We start from the raw sequence: 19846 nt of genomic DNA on the forward strand, positions 1-19846 counted from the left end.
GACCATCCTTCACCCTTCCTAACACAGTGAGTCCCTGTTGAGCCTCCCTCTCCTTACCTTTCCAACTCAGCAATCTTCTTATCTTTGTCATTCTTCTCATTTTCCACCTCCTTTAAGATTTCCAAGAGGCGGTCAACTTCCGCCTGGGCCTTGCTGGATTCATCTTTGTACCTGGCAATCTCTCTCTCCAGCTGCTGTATTCGATCACTCATCTCGGGACTGGCTCTGGCTTCCAATGTTGCCTCATGTGCCTACGAAGAAAATATCCAAATTCTATGAGACATGCATAGAGTGGCAATGGACAAACCAAGTCCCCGGAAGCCACCTATACTCCAGTGTAAACAGGACATTATCAAATCCCTAATAGCTAGTCATTAATTTATAAGGTTTTCCTCTGCTTAAATATTACACAGACAAAACATTCATAATACACAGATAAATAATTATATTAGAATCTGAACAAATTAGTTATTTAAAATAGTACACCTCTGAAACCTAAAGAGTATATTAAAAACCAGAGACATTGCTTTGCTGACAAAGGTCCGTACAGTCAAAGCTATGGTTTTCCCAGTAGTCATGTACGGATGGAACGATGTATGGTGAGAACTGCACCATAAAGAACGCTGAGTGCTGAAGAATTTCAACAATGAGCACAGCCTTTTGAATGAATATAAACACCAACCTTACACCAGTTATGGTTTTCAGCAAAAAGAAAACATGCCAATACTAGTTCCTGTACACCTACAAATTAACTACAAAGTAAATCAAACAAGGGAAAACATGAAAAGAAAAGCAGCAATGGTAGAAAAACAACTAATAAATCAAAGAAGGGGAAATCACCAACTCCTCTACCCAAAGATAACTTTAATTTTTCTTATGAACCTAAACACAAAGTGTAAGAGATCATCAGAAATAACCAGCTGTAGAGCTACCATGATAACAAGCAGATTAAAAGTGAACAAACAGAAAATGTGGGATTGTCATACACGGGTGAGTTTGGATTATTAGTGAACAACAATTACTGCTCTTGATAGTTATTGTTCAGTTTAACAATCCTGAATACATCTAACAGTTTTACCGTCAATATTCTGGTATTAAATAGAAAATTATCTCCACTTGTTTAGTGAGGGGGGGAAGTCAATTATCAAGTCTGAATTAGTTAATCTCAAAAAAAAAAAAAAAAAGGATTTTTCTTCTTATTCAAAAGTAACTTTAAAATAATGGCTTTTCTTCTTTTCCTTAGCTTAAAAATATGACTTTATTTTTGGCATATCCTAAAAAATGACTCATTATGAGTTTCATGCTGAATACACCCAATATATGGAAAGAGTGAGTGAGTGAAAGTCGCTCAGTTGTGTCCAACTCTTTGTGACCCCATGGACTGCAGCCTGACAGGCTCCTCTGTCCATGGGATTCTCCACGCAAGAATACTGGAGTGGTTGCCATTTCCTCCTCCAGGGGATCTTCCCAACCTAGGGACTGAACTCAGGTCTCCTACATTGCAGGGGGATTATGGAAAAAGAACACCACCCAAAGTGTCAACACCAGGCTTGACCCCCTTTTCATCAGTAATCATATGAAGTGGACTCTGTTAATCACAGTTGATAACCCAGAAATAATAAATATGCAAGTGCTTTGAAAACTACAAATGGCTATATAAATATTACAGAGGAATAAGTCAATGAAATGGATAGTAAGTATCCCTACCATATTCTAATATTCACCATATGGGTGATTATCACTGTAAAATTATCTCTTTCCAGGAAGCCTAAAGCTAACGGGAGAAAAATATCAACTGAGATTTTTACACTGTGGTCTTTTACATTTCTTTCTCTATATAGGAGCTGCATATTTGAATCTTACTCTGAATTATTAATTTTCTAAGAGTTTGAGGACTCTAAGGAGTAAAGATATTAATGCTGCAAGAATTAATCAAGGTATAAATAGTATTATTAGTCCATTAGTAAGTTATTCCATCCAAATACTATAAAGTTTTCTATGTTCTTATTTAAAAGCAGAGCAAGAAAATGGATCAATATTCTTTAACCTTTTTCAACTGTGATTCCATCTTCAGACACTCCTCTTTCTTCTGCTCCAAAGCAATTTCTAGAGTCTTAAGCCGTGAGTCCTTTTTCAGTCCTGAGGAAGCCAGGGACGAGGCGTGTTCTTTCAGATCCAAGAGTGAAGCCTAAAAGAAGCAACGCATATCTAGAATAAACACTATTAACCAAACGGAGACTGAACTTCTTAAATTTATTTTCCTGGTGGTTTCTAGTTTCTTTCCATTACCATATACTGACATATTTCCAAGAACACGAAATATAAAATAGCAGTATTACCTCTGGCTTTCAAGTCCTAACTGAAACAAAATGAATCCCCAAGAAAGGCCAACTGAATAGTGACTTAAGGAGTTCTAGCAATACCTATCCATTCTCACAAAGTAAATGGAAGAAGGTCAAGCTCTGTGGATATAAGCAGTCAGCCTTAGTGGCTACACTGATTTTTCTCTTTTAAAAGAAATATTCTATTAGAAACTTCAATTTCTATACATTTTCCTAAAGGTATTAGAAAGAAAACCCTGAGAATGTCCCTAAAGCTCATGATTATCTGATCATGAGGCATTAGGCACTTTTGCTGTTCAGGTGGCATACACGAGGTTCTCCAGAAGTGAGATGGAAATGTATGAAGGCACCTATCTGGTCAAGAGTTGGGTAAGGTTTTCCTGCTGGTGTTGAGGTGATCCCTAAGAGTGGCTGTAAACAGACTCCTCCTAGTGCATATTCCCTCCATCTGTCACCTTTCTTACCACTGGCACAATAATTCTCCAAATGTACCTGGAGAAGTTCTATTATTTTGGAATCTACAAAGTGTCATTAACAAGTAAGAAACCAACTCCTAATGGCTAGAAGAGGCAGGAGGTAAGGCTTAGGAAATGAATCTTTCCATTTAAGCTTCCTGAAACAGCCTTGGCTCTAAGAAGAGTCTGTAAACCTTCCATCAGACCCTTTTCTGCATGCGTTATGTCCACACCGACAACATACACACAGGGCACTGACTAAGCATCCACGGGGGGTGATCCCGACCTCTTTCTCTGAGAGGTCGCCCTGCAGCACGCTGACTTTCTCTTTCAGGTCTTTAAGGTCTTTCTTGTAGTTGTCAATTTCCTCCTGCTTTTCCCGCTCATCTCGGTCGCGCTGCTCCTTCAAGCGTTCAATCGTCCGCTCCTGTTAAGAGAAGACATCAGTGCATAGAAAATTCCTTTCTACTTCTACCTCATGACTACAATTCAGTTCTGAGCTCATGCAGTTTCACACTTCCATCCTCCACTTAAAAAAGACAGTGATAGGTCATTAATAATTTACTTTTTAAAGAATTCATCCTTCCTGCCTATCTTGCTATAACATACATCTGGCTTTGTTCTTTTGATTCCCTTAGGTTTCTTTCCCAATAATCTTAATTAGTATTAGACACCACTAAAGTATTCTTTCGAATAATCTTGTTTATTCAATTCCCAAGTAACAAAAAACTTACATGTATATATACCCTAAGTACCAAATATTTCTTCTCTATATATAACTCATATGTTTCTACAAAGCAATGGAAACAATTTCTACACCAAAGAGGAGGAGGTTGGAGAGATTATGATTTGTTGAGCTTAAAGCATCAAGAAAGATAAAGAAAAAAGAAACCATTAAAACTTCTGTCAACAGATACTCAGGAAGTTTGAAAGCTGAAGCAATTTAAGTATATTTCTGGGTATTATTTCTGAATAGATTTGGGGATCAAGCCATGATCCCTGTGAAGGCAGCTTGAAGCATTCTGCATCCAAGAGGCTTAAGGAACAGTAACTGTATTCCTTAAATTAAAAAAAAAAAAATTCCAATTAAAATGCCCCACCAAGAGTCTTTAAACCTTTTCCAAGACATTAACACTTGTCACACCGGGCTACTTCTTTATTTACTCAATCATACCTGAAAAAACTAGGTTTGCTCACAAAGCAAAACGAAATGGCAAGGCCACAGCTTGAAAAACAGCAAGTACATTGTATTAAAAACCAAAGCCCGTGAGGACAAGAGGTCCCAGTGTGGCCCAGTGAGAGGACCAATGATGCCCCTCAATGGTCAGTGTCTGCCATGCCCACTTGACAATTCCAGCTGATCATACAAACCCAAGGGGCGCTTCTGAGAGAGCAGCACTGACACACTACACTACCAGGGGTGATGCAGACAGCTCGCGGGAAGCTGCTATGCAGCACGGGGAGCTCAGCTCGCGCGCTGTGCTGACCCAGGGGGCGCGTGAGGAGGCTCAAGGGGGAGGAAGTATACGTATACATTTAGCTCATTCACTTTGTTGCACAGCAGAAACTAATACAACACTGTAAAGCAATTATACTCCAATCGTATAATTAAAATATTATTCAAATAAAACAAAGTTTGTCTTCAGAAGACAGTCAACAGGTACACATGGCTGATTCTCTAGAAACTTTAGCCCCTGCCCTCCAGTATGGACTCCACCCTGCCCAGTAACAGATGCTTAAACCACCAACAATAAAATGGATCTTCTTTCCCTCACACTATCAGCAGTAGGGGCAGCTCTTCTCCCTTCTGCCAAAGCGACTTCCTCTGTCTTCTCCACCCGTCTCATCACCCGAGTGACTTCTGGATTCACGAGGAGACGGACAAAGTGTGTGTGTGTGAGGAATCTGGGCTGGTCACCCACCTTCTCCGCAAGGGCCTCCTCCAGAGTGGTCAAAGCGGTGTCGGTGTTGGTGGTGTCCGCCTGCAAGGACTTGACTCGCTCCTTCAAGCTGCTCATCTGCTTTTCCTTATCTCTAAGCTGCTCTTGGAGATTTTCAATCTGAGTTGTGAATAAAAATCATTTTAAGTTGGAAACAGACAGGTCAGGGTTGTTTGTGAGTGTGTGTTCTGTAGAAATAATTTAATCCTAAGGGTTTTAGAATTTCATGCAAACCTTTAAGCTGAGAATTTATAGCTGAGAAAGAGAAATCACACACATTGGCAGGGGGGCGGGGAGTTAATGGGCACACATGTAGAGTCATGACTCTCAAGAAATAACTAGGGAGAAAAGACCGCACATACAGGGATGGGGAGAAGGAGAAGACCTAAAGAGCCATGAGCAGTAACTGGATTACTCCCCAGCAATGGTGTGGATGCCCAGAGGGACTCCTCTAAAAAGTGCTGGAGGAGGACAGGGAATGGGCCAGCGGGACAGTAGAAAAACAAACCAGCGTGTAAAGGAGCAACTGTTCTTAAGTGATAGTGTTCCAGTTAGATTTTTTATATCACCTTTTATCTAAACAGCAAGGATTTTCAATGAAATTTATTATTGTAGTTACTCATTCTTTCATACACACTTACACGATTCATTTAATCGAAACAAGTAGTGCTGGATTCTCTACTATGCCAGGTGTGGGTGACACAAAGAGAAGTGAACAGACCCATTTCCATTAGAAGGTGGGAAGAGGGCTTTCTGAAGCTGAACCCAGGACATGGACATGGGTAGACAGACGGGAGCGAAGAGGGACTTTTAAGCAAAGAAATGGTCTTGTCAAGTTCTCTGTTTCAGACTGATTAGTTCTGATGGCTGTGGAGAAGATATCTAAGGCGACTTATGTAGAGACATGACAACAATTAGAGGAGACCGTGTCAATGCAGGTAACAGAGCTTGGAAACTAAATGAGCTAAGAGAGATGGAAAAGACGGGATGGGCTTGTGAACGTGTGGAAACAGCATGTTATCAGTAAGGAGACAAGTGTAGGTACAGTGAAAAAACAGTAAGAAAAGATATGGAGGAACTCAGATGTTCTTGATAAGCTAAAGGAAAATAATAAATAAGGCCACTCCTAAAACTCATAAACGTCATTCTTTTGTTCAGCATATATTTGCGCTCTTGCTACAGGACAGGCACTTTTCCAGGTGTTGAGAATTAATTAAAACAGACAACCCCGTCCTCAAAGAGCTTATATCCTACCTACATGGTAGACAGTCGATGAATAAATAAAATGAACACAGTACTCAGGACAGCGGGTAAGTCCTATAGAGAAAAATGAAGCAGGAGAATACAATAGTCCTGTGTTCTTGAACTAGTTGGTTTATCTCACACAGCTTTCAAAAAGCAACATGTCTTACCCCCATGAACAAGATGACCACAGTCTACACTCCTCCATACATGAACATATTACATTTACACACATACACACTGCATTCTTTTGTCTATCTACACTTTTATCACATTTATCTTCATTAATCCATCTATCTGTACATTATAACGCTAATCTCCAATCATCATCATTCATTTTATATACATCTCCACAAGTAGACTGAATCCAACTTCTCTACATTGTAATGCTAATCTCCAACCACAGTCATTCATTTCATGCACATCTCCACAAGTAGACTGAATCCGACTTCTCCACCCCAGTTTTGTACCTTCGTATCTGGCACACGTCATGTCCATGATAAATCTGGCTCATTAATCAGTAAATAATATATAATCTTTGACTTTTATAAACTGTATTTAGGCATACACATAAACTTTTGCCAAGAAAGGAACTACAAAAGAACCCTAGATCCAACCTTAAAATAATTTCCTACATCAACTTAATACTGTATTATAAGCTCTTTAAGGGTCTGCTTCATTCCAAAGGGGGAAGAAAAGCAAAGGCCCCTTTCTAGAGTCAATGGAAATTTCATAGCAGAAGGAATAAGCTAAGCAAAAAAGATTTGCTGAATTAGGTGAACTTATCAATAGGAGACCATGAATACTGTAAAGCTTGGATTTTTACTCTTTAACAAGGAAATAATCCTACAGGTCAACCATTGAAACTGGTTCCAGCCTTTTCAATGCCAATAAAGTCTAAAGCTTACTGTCTGAGAAAAGAATATCACGTATGAAGAAGTATTAGTTCCCTTTAGTTTAATCAGACCCTCCTACTGGAATCTCATACGGATCAATATTTAGGTAAACCCACAACCTCTAAAGAGTTTTGCCACTTAAAAATCTAGCATACCATAAACACACAGAATGCAATGCCCTAGTGTTTACATGTTTAACCAGCTGTGCACCTAATTCTAGTTGCTAACATATAAATCCTACTCAAATAAAAAGATACAATCAGGTCGATTAGATTTTCTCACCAAGAAAGCTAACGTATAAACCCTAATCAAATAAAAAGATACGATCATGGTGTCGATTAGACTTTCTTACCAAGAAAGAGCAGTACAACAGCTTTTCTTACAAAATGAAATTTCCCAAAACCAACCAAGTTTTATGTATAACAAAACAAGAGGTCTCTTTTATGAGCCTGTCTAATATACAAACAGCCCTTACATGCGTAATAAGGATAAGTACCCTTCGTTCTCCTCCGTTATCAACATCTAAGAAATTAAAACATTAACTGTTAACAACTTCACTTGTATAATTTATATGTAGTCCAACTATTAAAGGAATCCGTTTATTCTCTGCTGGTAAAAACAAAAAAACAAACAAAAGAAAACCTTTCCTGATATACTCGGGTATAGAAGCTGCTAAACTAGGTAAAATCCCCTTTAACAAGTTCCCCCTAAGCTGCTTTCTTATTCAATTACTCAGCTGTCTAAACAGATTGTTGAGTTGGAGGGAAGGAAAAGGATGGCTATTCTTGGACTCCTATTTACTTCTAAAGAGCAGAAATAAACATTCCATAGTGACAGGAACCGACAAAATGAAAAAAAGGCAGTGGTCACTAAAACTGCCTTCTTTGGGCAAGTTGCCATCAGTGAGGAAGACTTGAAACAGACTTGAAACAGATGCAGATATGTGCAAACTAGCTGCACAGGCATTAAACAAACTCCCTCCTGTGCGGGAGGAGGGTATATACAAAACATTTTTAGTTATCCAGCAGCGGGATGGACAATAGTTAATCCTACTAAGAACTCCTCTTATATATCATTGCTTTGTTTGTTGTTATTTAGTTGCTAAGTCCTGTCTGACTCTTTGTGACCCCATGGACTGTACATAGCCTGCCAGGCTCCCCAGTTCAGGGAACTCTGTAGGCAAGAATACTGGAGTGGGTAGCCATGCCCTTCTCTGGGGGATCTTCTCGACCCAGGGATCGAACCCAGGTCTCAAGCACTGCAGGCAGATTCTTTACTGTCTTAGCACCAGGGAAGCTGTGGACCTGATGATTAATGGAGAGGTCCAATTAGGTAATACAAACAGCCTAATAGCATAGGAAAGAACAATGAAGAATTCAAGACGGAAATATTTTTAAAATAATTATTTAGAGAAAAAAGACATTTTCCTTAAAATGATCCCTCTAATTAGAGTATATCCCTGGTAACTGGGCTGGAAAGAAAAGAGAAATAATATACCTATTACACTACATAGAGCCTTTCTTTTCCTTATACAATTTTTATTTTACAAAGAGAGAGGAAAATTGATGGAGGAGGAAGACTGATGTCGAATGCAGGCCGCACGCAAATCCATCGATCTGCACAACAGCTCCATACTGGCACAGATTTCTTAACATCTTTTGTTTTGGTTTTTATCAGCATTTCCAGTTGTCAGAAACTATCATGTTTCAACATGGGTGATTTACTCCTACTCGAGTGGAACTGATTACTCTGCCAGGCCCTAAACACTGAGCGAAGGTAGAGGAGACTTTCTATAGGTTGTAGTACTAAGGACAAGAAATCCCCCAATACTTCTCGCAGCCACCTACCTACTCTGAGCATCATTTGAAGGAAAAGAATTTTTCAATGATGCCTCCACACTTATTCTAAGCAGTCATCAGTGTCAAATTTATTGTGTGAAGTAGGTTCAGGAATCTTAGGCTCTTCCTTTTTTTTTTAATCATGTATCTACTTGGTGCTCTTCTCAGACATTAATTATCAGCATATCCTGGGTTTATTCTAATTATCCTTCTGTACCTGTATTTACTAGGTTTCCATGGTAGCTCAGTGGTAAAGAATCCCCCTGCCAATGCAGGAGACGCAGTTTCAATCCCTGGGTTGGGAAGATCTCCTGCAGTAGGAAATGGTAACCTACTCCAATATTCCTGCCTGGAGAATTCCATGGACAGAGGAGCCTGGTGGGCTACAGTTCATGGAGTTGTGAAGAGTCAGACACAACTGAGCAACTGAGCACATGAACACAGGAACCCTTGTATCCCAACCTGTTTGTTTCACAAATTCTGGGTATTTTGAAGCAAGAGTTCAATGATGACCTTAAGGTATGTCTCACATTCTAGTCCACACAAATGAGCCATGGGCATTTTTACATGAAGAGCACCAACTGCTTTCATAAGAAAAGTTAAAAACCATTAATCGGTGGCATTCTATTCAAATACCCACAATACTGCCTACAGTGAATAGTCACTTCACTTAGAACTGCCTGCTTAGCTGCTGTGTCAGAGTCTGGTCTGGCTGGGATGCTGGGAGGACAGAACGACAGGAATCACAGGTCCTCACTATATGCAACCGAAACCCAAGAACCTCATCAAATTTAGGGAATTTTTCTTGGTCAACTTGAATGATTTTTCTAAGCTGAAAAACCCCTGTAGGAAAAGAAAAAGCATTAGGAGATAAAAGTAAGGAGGTCTAGCAATCACAGGAAGATGAAACAGATAAAGAACAAAATACTTGTCTGATGCTAGAAGCTATTTTCTGGTGAGGGTACACATCGGTGTGGCAGAGAGAAGGAAGGGCACAGACAGTGATTTCATCAAAGTCTGATTTCATATTAACTTCTTCAGGCGGTTAATTATTTCAGCTTCTCAACTAGAGTTGACAGGCACCTAGGCATCTATCCAAATAGGGATTCCCACAGGTGAGAAGGCAATGCGAGTTAATTCATGTCAAATGAGAAGCAGTTTTAAGCAGAATATTAACTGTGCTTTGAAACTTTGATCAAGCGTTGTTGTTGTTGTTTTCAAATCCTTTATCCCTTTCCAGATACCTATCTATGTCTTTATACGCTGACTAGTTCCTCCTACGAGGTCTCCTGAGAGACTACTAAGAATAACCTTTGTCCCGAAAGGGACCTGACCCTTTCATATTGACTTGTCAATTACCATTTTTCAAGTTTAAAATGTATATTTGGTCAAAACAGAATTCAGGACACTGCAAACTAGAGCCTGCAAGAATCTGAGGATATTAATATGGCACACGATCAACCAAAAAAGGACACATTCCATAAATCCTCAAATTATTTACTAAGCTGCTCAAAAGTCCAAAGAAATGATGTTTTAATAAGGGTCAAGATTACTTCTATGTTGTACAAAGCATTACAGCATAAGCCTCTGAATGGTTCTTATTTACATTATGCCTTAGCCACTGAAAATACAGAATTTATCCAAAGGCCACGTTCTCTCAGGTCTGCCCTTAGTGCCTCCACAATAACGCCGGTACAACAGGGCTCCACATTTCCCCAGGTGAAAAATACAAAGCTCTTTAAAAACATATCCACACTTATCCCAGGAATGCAAGACTGATTCAACATACAAAAATCAATCAACAGAACAGTCAGACATGACTGAGCACACACATAGATGCTGCTGACAAAAACGAAGTTAAATCAGACTTTGCCAGTTCAACCATCTACCCTCCTCAAAGTTTTACTTGAAAAGGTGAGGTGGGGAAAAAAGTTACATAAGCAAAGTAAATCCACATGGAGCACACTCCCCAGGAGAAATACCACCGTCAATCAGACTTCATTGACTATGTATTGTTTTTTCAATAAAATACTGTAAGAATTTAGCTATATATATTTTCCACTGAAAAAAAAATTAACATTTTAAAAAAATAAGTAAAAGAAAGAAAAGGAAAATCCTAATGCCTAAGTATATTAAGCTTTCAACTTAAATGCAATTAGGGCCTGACCTTGTCCTCTTCTAACCTAGCTAATAGCTTGTGACTTTAAAACAATATTTAGAAAACACTGCAAGTAATTCTTATTAAAAATCATTCTTGCTGTTTAGTCACTGAGTCGTGTCCAACTCTTTTGTGACCCCATGGACTGTAGCCCCTGCAGGCTCCTGTGTCCATGGAATTTCCCAGCCAAGAATACAGGAGTGGGTTGCCATTTCCTTCTCCAGGGGATCTTTCCAACCCAGGGATAGGACCCACATCTCCTGCATTGGCAGGTGGATTCTTCACCACTGAGCCACCAGGCAAGCCCTTGTTAAAGACAAGGCAGCACAATTTTTAAAATATTAATTTTCCCAGAATAAATTAGTAAATGTTGTTTTCAATGATAAAACATATCTTTCCATTTTATGATATGGAAAAACTGAAGAAACTAACATAGTCTTAAGACTCCACAGAAAACAAAGTATATAAAGAACCTGTTCTTCCTGACTTCCTACCGAAAACAAAGTAACAGGAGACTTAAAGAACCAATCTAGAACCAAGAAAGGGGAAACCTTCTAATTCTATGCATCAGTAGCTTTCTGCTACTGTTAGATTTGAACACTAAATACTGACACTCAGGACACTGGAGATGCAGGCCAGGCCAAAGAAACAGACGTTACAGAGCAGAGACAGCAGAGATGATAACACCTGCATCAGCAAATTAAACTCCAAGCTCCATTACCATTTATAATCCATCAAGCAAGGGGCGGTACAATTTTAACACACATTCTGAATGCAGCTCAGATTCAAATGCTCAGTTACATTTTCCAGGTCAGTGGTTTATTATAAAAATAAGAGATCTACTGTAACACAAAACTACTTTAAACCATCGGGGAGAGCCCTGAAAAGGAGGGGCCGATGCTAATCCCGTTGTACAGCACGCCTGGCCATCTGCTATTGTCTCATCTCACTCTCGGAGCACAAGGCTATCACCATGCATACAAATACATTCACTGCCTAGAAAGCTAGAGATGGTGGGCGGGCAGGGATGGCCCAGTTTACTTCAGTCACTCAGTCGTGTCCAACTCTTTGTGACTCCATGGACTGAAGCATGTCAGGCTTCCCTGTCCATCACCAATTCCCAGAGCTTGCTCAAACTCATGTCCATTGAGTTAGTGATGCCATCCAACCATCTCATCCTCTGTTGTCCCCTTCTCCTCCTGCCTTCATCTTTCCCAGCATCAGGGTCTTTTCAAATGAGTCGGTTCTTTGCATCAGGTGGTCAAAGTATTGGAGTTTCAGCTTCAGCATCAGTCCTTCCAATGAATATTCAGGACTGATTTCCTTTAGGATGGACTGGCTGGATCTCCTTGCAGTCCCAGGGACTTTCAAGAGTCTTCTCCAACACCACAGTTCAAAAGCATCAATTCTTCGGCACTCAGTTTTCTTTATAGTCCAACTCTCACATCCATACATGACCACTGGAAAAACCATAGCTTTGACTAGTTGGACCTTTGTTGGCAAAGTAATGTCTCTGCTTTTTAATATGCTCTCTAGGTTGGTCACAGCTTTTCTTCCAAGGAGCAAGCATCTTTTAATTTCATGGCTGCAGTCACCATTTGCAGTGATTCATTCTGGAGCCTGAGAATTTAAAATCTCTCACTGTTTCCATTGTTTCCCCATCTATTTGCCATGAAGAGATGGGATCGGATGCCATGATCTTAGTTTTCTGAATGTTGAGTTTTAAGCCAACTTTTTCACTCTCTTCTTTCACTTTCATCAAGAGGCTCTTTAGTTCTTTGGTTTCTGCCGTAAGGGTGGTATCATCTGCCTATCTGACGTTATTGATATTTCTCTCAGCAATCTTGATTCCAGCTTGTGCTTCATCCAGCCTGGCATTTCACATGATGTACTCTGCATAGAAGTTAAATAAGCAGAGTGACAATATACAGCCTTGACATACTCCTTTCCCAATTTGGAACCAGTCCATTGTTCCACGGCCAATTCTAACTTGCTTCCTGACCTGCATACAGATTTCTCGGAGGCAGGTAAGGTAGACTGGTATTCCCATCTCTTACAGAATTTTCCAGTTTGTTGTGATCCACACAGTCAAAGGCTTTGGCATAGTAAAGAAAGCAGAAGCAGATGCCTTTTCTGGAACTCTTGCTTTTTCGATGATCCAGTGGATATTGGCAATTTGATCTCTGGTTCCTCTGCCTTTTCTAAATCCAGCTTGAACATCTGGAAGTTCTTGGTCCACGTACTGTTGAAGCCTGGCTTGGAGAATTTTGAGCATTACTTTGCTGTCGTTGAGATGAGTGCAATTGTGTGGTAGTTTGAACATTCTTTGGCATTGCCTTTCTTTGGGATTGGAATGAAAACTGACCTTTTCCAGTCCTGCGGCCACTGTTGAGTTTTCCAAATTTGCTGGCATATTGAGTGCGGTGCTTTAACAGCATCATCTTTTAGGATCTGAAATAGCTCAACTGGAATTCCATCACCTCCACTAGCTTTGTTTGTAGTGATGCTTCCTAAGGCCCACTTGACTTCGAATTCCAGGATGTCTGGCTTTAGGTGAGTGATCACACCACTGTGAATATCTGGGTCATGAAGATCTTTTTTGTATAGTTCTTCTGTATTCCTGGAGAATATACTGGAGAAGGGAATGGCAAACCACTTCAGTATTCCTGCCTTGAGAACCCAATGAACAGGGATGGTCCAGACAGAGCCCAAACTGGTCCAGAATGTGGGATAATCCAACCATTAGCACAGCTGCTACTATTCTCAAAAAACAAAGTTTAACGCATATTTAATAGGCCAAAGTAATACATTATTTCCTGATATTCTCCTTAAATATTAAAATAGTTAAATATTACTTAAATAAATGGTTGTAAGTAATATCTGTGAAAAGATGATCAGAGAATGCAGATGCCAAGAAGAAGATGAAAGGAGAGTTACCACCTCCCTCTTCCTTATGGAGTAAGTGTCTAAATCAAGAAGCCAAGCAGGTTAAGTGTTGTGTAGAATTAAGACATGTCTTCAGGAATATCTCAAGTTCCATGGGTTGGCTTAAAAGCTCAATTTGTTTTTTCCTTAAGATGCTATGGAAAAACCAAAATAAACTTTTTGGCCAATCCAATACCTAAAAGGTTATGCTTAATATCCCACTGCAGATCAATTTCTAAAGTTTCTAACGGAAAATCTTCAGGACCAGGGGAAAGAAAAGTTGAATTCTACTTACTAGTTTCCTAAATAAAGTAACAGGATAACAAAGATGAATGCATTCACTGAAAAGCTTCTCATGATATAAGAAGTGGGAATAACTTTCCCAGAGACTCTTAACAGAGTTCATAAGGAGGCGGGTAGAAAAAAGAATTCAGAGCTAGAGATCTGCCATGAATTTTTAAGAATCCGTATTATAAACGTATGAAGAACGGAGGTTCCATTCTGGGACACAACCCTCTTGGCAAGGACACGACCCACCTTTTTCACTCACAGCGCTCCCTCAGCCTGGGACACCTCACCCCTCCCCCATCTGCCAAGCAAACTTCATGCATCTTCAAGACTCGCCACTGTGACTTTTCTCAGACTCCTCTCGCGCAAGGTCGAATCTGAAATGCTCTGCTTTGTGCCCACGTGTGCCATTCGTGTAGCAGCCTCTTTAGCTCTGAGAGTCTGAGAGCAGGAGCCACGTCTTGTCTGTGTGTTCACTAGCACAGCACCAGGCACACAGCAGAAGGTGCTACGTTGTCAGCATGAGGGAAGACGGCGGAGGATGCCTGGGACGACCAGAAGCCCAACAGAACACAGTGACTGTGTGACTACAGATGTCCTCAGGAAGCAGAGGAGCCAAGGAGACTCCCGTGTCCACAAATACTCCCTGCCCTAAAACGAATGGTCCTGTTCCACCGTGCGACTATGCCACAACTCACCCACTCAGTTCTGTCAGTGAACATCTGCACAGTGTTTCCTCAGTTTTATATCTTTCCTCAATCCAAACAAGGTTACTATGAGCATTCCTATATATACCTTGGAGTTCATCTAAAGTATATGTACAAGGCACTTTACATTTAATAAGTGCTTTCCAAAATACCTGTATCTAATTTAAAAGCCCAACAGCACTGCATGAAAAAGAAATCCAGTTGCCATATTTACCAATACCTGATACTGTCAGACTTCTTAATTTTTGCCAATATAGCTTAAAATGGCAAGTATAAAATGATTTAACTGACTTCTTAATTTTTGCCAACATAGCTTAAAATGGAAAGTATAAAATGATTTCTTAATCTTTTACTTTACATTCCCCTGATGATAGTGGGGATAATGGGTAAATCGCTGTTCATATTTACTTGCCACGTGTATTTCCTCTTACATCTATTTGCTTAATACACACTTAAGTTGCACAAAAACACATTATCCTGGCCTAAGGTATGGGTGCATGCATAAACACCAAAGCAAGTATTTATTTCTGGGAGATAACAGAGGGGAATACTATCAAGAAAAGGTATGCCAAAGAACTTGGACTGTATTTGAAATTTTACTTCCCAAGTCGAATAACTGCAATTACTTATTATGTTATTCTCTATGTTTTTTGTATCTCTCAAATAACTAAATTATGAAACATAAAAAGATAATATAAATGCATGGTCAACAAGCATGCACTCATGACCACTCTGGGAAAGGCGTTCAAAGGATTTCTTGGGGAACCAAGAATTAAATGAAATGTAAACCTTGGAAACAAGGCAGGCTATGGTGCAACAGCTAGAGGTAAACGTTAAATTCACTGAAACGCAGAAATGAAGGCTACACAATGCGAATTACCATGACAGAAAAGACAGTTCTTTCCCCTCAACAAGAAGCACAATGTAAATATGAAAAGTACCGTAGACACAGCTAAAGACAACAAAGTTTACCAGCAAAAATCAGGAAGGGTGATTATAAATACACTAAGTATTTTTCACAGAAAGTAGTCAACAGACATTGCTTCACTTTAAAATGTGTTAAATTCAGACATAAAAATTAAATACATTGCTAAAAGTAATACGGAGATTAGGAAAACTAGACACAAGTTATACTTTCCCTACTCCATGAAACTGCTGTAATCAAGGTTACAAAGGACCTTTGCAGTATTAAACCCAATGGCAAATTCTTAGTTTTCATCTTATTTAACTCATCAGCAGTACTTGACAAGGCTAATCATCACCCCCTTGAAACTTCCTTAACTTGATTTCTAAGACATCACGTTCCAGTGAAAAGTCATAAACCTATTCTTTGAAGAGAGAGATTTGACAAAATGATGCTCAAGTTCATGTGGAGAAAGAAACAAGTGAGAAAAGTCAGAAATTGCTACAAAAAAAGGAAAAGAATAAAGCAGAACAACCTTACTGAACACTAAATGCATGATTAAAGTGCAATAATTAATAAAACTTGCTACTGGGACAGATAGAGAGGCAGATACATGGAACAGGCCAGAAATAGGCCCAGATTTACAGGACAATTTATCTGTGGCATCTCACGTCAGAAGAAAAAAGGTAGATTATTTAACAAACATTATAATGACAGCTGTCTGGCTACATATAAGAACAAAAGCTGAATCATTACAGCCAAAACATAAATTTCACAAAATAATGTTTAGATGTAAAGAAAAAAGAAACTTTAAACAAACCAGAAGAAAGCGTGTGTGAGTTACTTAATAACCTTGGCGGGCATAAGGGCTCTTTGAGCATGACCAAAAATTCAGAGGACACAGAGGAAAGGACTACTAAGTCTGAAGTATAAATTCTAAGACAAACACCACCAAGGAAACAAAGAAGAAAAGGACAAACAAAACATATTTTGCAAAGCATGAAGAAAAGAGGCCAGTTCAACATGGGAAAGAAATTAATCCATGTGACAGAAAATGTAAAAATGAAAGGAACATGTAGGTTCCCAAAGAAAACTATGAAATGCACTCAGATTTAAACAAATATTAATCAGGAAGGTAGACATTTTTAATTATCTACGAGGTCAGTGGAAATTTTTAGAGGTTTGGCAACAATCGTCTGATGAAGCTGTGAAGAAAGTCATCTGAATATAAAAAAGCCACAGGCTTTGTAAAAAACTGGGCATCTGTTTTTTTTTTTTTTTTTTTTGGATTCACACAATATCATTCTTGAATGAGGTGATTTATGTCGCTGTTATGCTGTTATGATAAATATGTAAATAAGGGGGGAAAACTCTATAAATATCTACTGACACAGCTGTAGGACATCAGTTAATCATGGTGTAAGACACTGAAGGCCATGCAGACACTAAAAACAATGAGATAAAGCTACATATAAAAAGACATTAACATGTTTACTTTTAAACAAATAAATAAGTATGATCCCAGCTGTCTTTTTTAAAAAAAGGTGTGTGACACAAACAGGCCCACATATATACCCAGATATTTAATAAAAGAGTATACAATAATTACCAGCAAGTTACATCTAAGGAGCTTCACTGACAGGGCCAAAGAATGAGAAAAAATAATTTCATTTCTGATGTTTTTGTACTTCTTGAATTTTTTTTACCTTGAACATATATTACTTTCATAATTTAAAACTAGAAAAAACGTAGAAGAAATTAGCATCCACTAACAACGTATCATAGGCAACTATTTAGAGTGATCTAACTTTTATGTTTACTCGAAAGCAGATGAAAACCAAACTAATGTAACAGAGGACAAATACTAAACACAGTTCTCTGTGCACAAAGGAAAAGCTGAACTTGAGGTTTAATAAGGTGAGTTATCTTCCCTGGCTATCGTTAGAGGTTAAAAATGAGCTGGGACAACGTCAAATACTTCTCATCCATCCCCTCAATGGAGAGGAGCAATCAACAGCAGTGCCTACTCCAACTGTCACCTCAAGGGCAGCCTTAACGAAGCTACATGTGGGAGGGGCAGATGGTCAACAGTACTTTCCTGACTGATTATAGAGTGTTAGCCTCTTCCCAGTAGTGATTAAGGTAAAAAAGGAAAGAAAGTCTTCTTTTGCTTGAGATATGCACATTACATGTCAGTACAGTAGCACGGGTCTCTATTCAAAACTGTAGTCCTCTTAACCCCGAGGATGGAGCAGCAAGCACCCGGCCCACGCACTACACTAACATGTCAGCACAGTTGCCATATGAGACAGAAGACCAGGAGAGGCGGAGCGATGCCAGAATAATCGCTCGGGCAATTTACAAGGCACTGTGCACAAACAGTAACATGGGGAATGTGCCTGAAGATACCAGACAGTGTTTACTTGGAAACTTTAAGAACCGAATGTGCAGAGCAGTTTTAACAACCTACCTCCTTCAACAACAGTTTTCAACTCCTTCCTGCAGAAGTATCAACAGAGGAATGAGAGGCAGACTTTGACAGCATGTGGGTACAAGGCAGAGGGTCCTGGGTTCAGAACACGTGCACCTCACCTTCTTCTGAAGAACGTTGACCTTCCGCTCCTTCACGTCCAGCATGTCCTTGAGGTCGTGGATCTCCCCGGCCTGCGTCCCCTTCTCTTCAGCCATGTCCTGGATTTGCTTTGTCTTCTTATTCAGCATGGTTTCCTTCTCTTCCAAACGCAACCGCAGAGCGTCCACCTACGAGTGTTGAGATTTTTACAAGTGATTAACTGAAAAGAAGGACTTCCCAGGTGGCTCAGCGGTGAAGAACCCACCTGCCAATGCAGGAGACTCCAACTCGATCCCTGGGCTGGGGAGATCCCCAAGAAGGGCATGGCAAGCCACCCCAGTATTCTTGCCTGGAGAATCCCCATAGACAGTGAACCCTGGCGGGCTACAGTTCATGGGGGTTGCAAACAGTTGGACATGACTTAATGACTAAACAATAACAACTGAAAAGAATGGAATGTAATTCCTTCCCAATAGATGTGCACTGTTGCCCAAGTAATATTTTTATAGCAAGCTTACATTAGAATTCAAATAACGGGGCTTCCCTGATAGCTCAGTTGGTAAAGATCTGCCTGCAATGCAGGAGATCCTGGTTCAATTCCTGGGTTGAGAAGATCCACTGGAGAAGGGAAAAAGCTATCCACTCCAGTATTCTGGCCTGGAGAACCAATCCATGGGGGTCGCAAAGAGCCAGACAGGACTGAGCAACTTTCACTTTCTGGAGAAGGGAAGGGGTACATACCACTCTGAATGTAATCATGACTACTTAGAATTAAACTCTAAAATTTTGAGTTCTTCCATAATGAAATAAAAATTTTACATCAGTTAAATTACGATGGTATCAAGATAAATAGATCCAAATAAACGGGACAAGATAGAGAATTGTTAAAAATGGGCCGAGCTTTGCTACTTCTATAAAAGCAGGTATGATCTATCATGTTTCTCAAATTTTACATGCATTAGAATCCTTCAGAAGATTTGAACAGAATGCCAGGACAAGCCATCAGAGTTTCTAATCCAGCAAGGTTGGGGCTCAAGAATCAGTATTTCTAACAAGTTCCCAAGTGATACCACACTGCTTTAGAAAATTTAAAATTAGAAAGAAAACTGTAACTGCCACCAAACTTGACACTTGCTGAATCAAATACTACAATCCACCTGCAGCTGACAATATTATCACACACTCAGAGATCTGTGAGGCCAAGCAAGTCTACCACCAGCTCCTCTGACTAGACAGCCCAAGTTTGCTGTCCAAGTACCAGCACATCCGGAAATAACAGCATTATAACTATAGTATCAGTAATATATCAAAACTATATCATATCAAAACACTAAGGAGGGAGGTTCAAGATGGAAGGGACATATGTTTACCTATGGCTGATTCATGCTGATGTATGGCAGAAAACCAACACCAGATTGTAAAGCAACTGTCCTTCAATTAAAAATAAATTAAATAAATAACTGCTACTGCTAAGTCACTTCAGTCGTGTCCGACTCGGCGCGACCCCATAGACGGCAGCCCACCAGGCCTCCCCATCCCTGGGATTCTCCAGGCAAGAACACTGGAGTGGGTTGCCATT

At 39.7% G+C, this 19846-nt stretch overlaps 1 protein-coding gene across 10 annotated transcripts in view; it reads right to left on the minus strand.

Moving 5' to 3' along the window:
• ERC1 (ELKS/RAB6-interacting/CAST family member 1) overlaps nt 1-19846 on the minus strand; it is a 270866-nt gene that overhangs the window by 160044 nt on the left and 90976 nt on the right. For all 10 annotated transcript variants that reach the window (XM_070371714.1, XM_070371712.1, XM_070371717.1 and 7 more), the window contains 5 exons: nt 18288-18455; nt 4720-4857; nt 3084-3224; nt 2048-2188; nt 58-251 (listed from right to left, as the gene is read on the minus strand). In XM_070371714.1, the coding sequence (XP_070227815.1) occupies nt 58-251; nt 2048-2188; nt 3084-3224; nt 4720-4857; nt 18288-18455 (782 nt within the window). The remainder of the gene's footprint in view (nt 1-57; nt 252-2047; nt 2189-3083; nt 3225-4719; nt 4858-18287; nt 18456-19846) is intronic.

Source organism: Bos mutus, chromosome 5 (genome assembly GCF_027580195.1).
Source record: "Bos mutus isolate GX-2022 chromosome 5, NWIPB_WYAK_1.1, whole genome shotgun sequence".
NCBI classification, from domain to species: Eukaryota; Metazoa; Chordata; class Mammalia; order Artiodactyla; family Bovidae; genus Bos; species Bos mutus.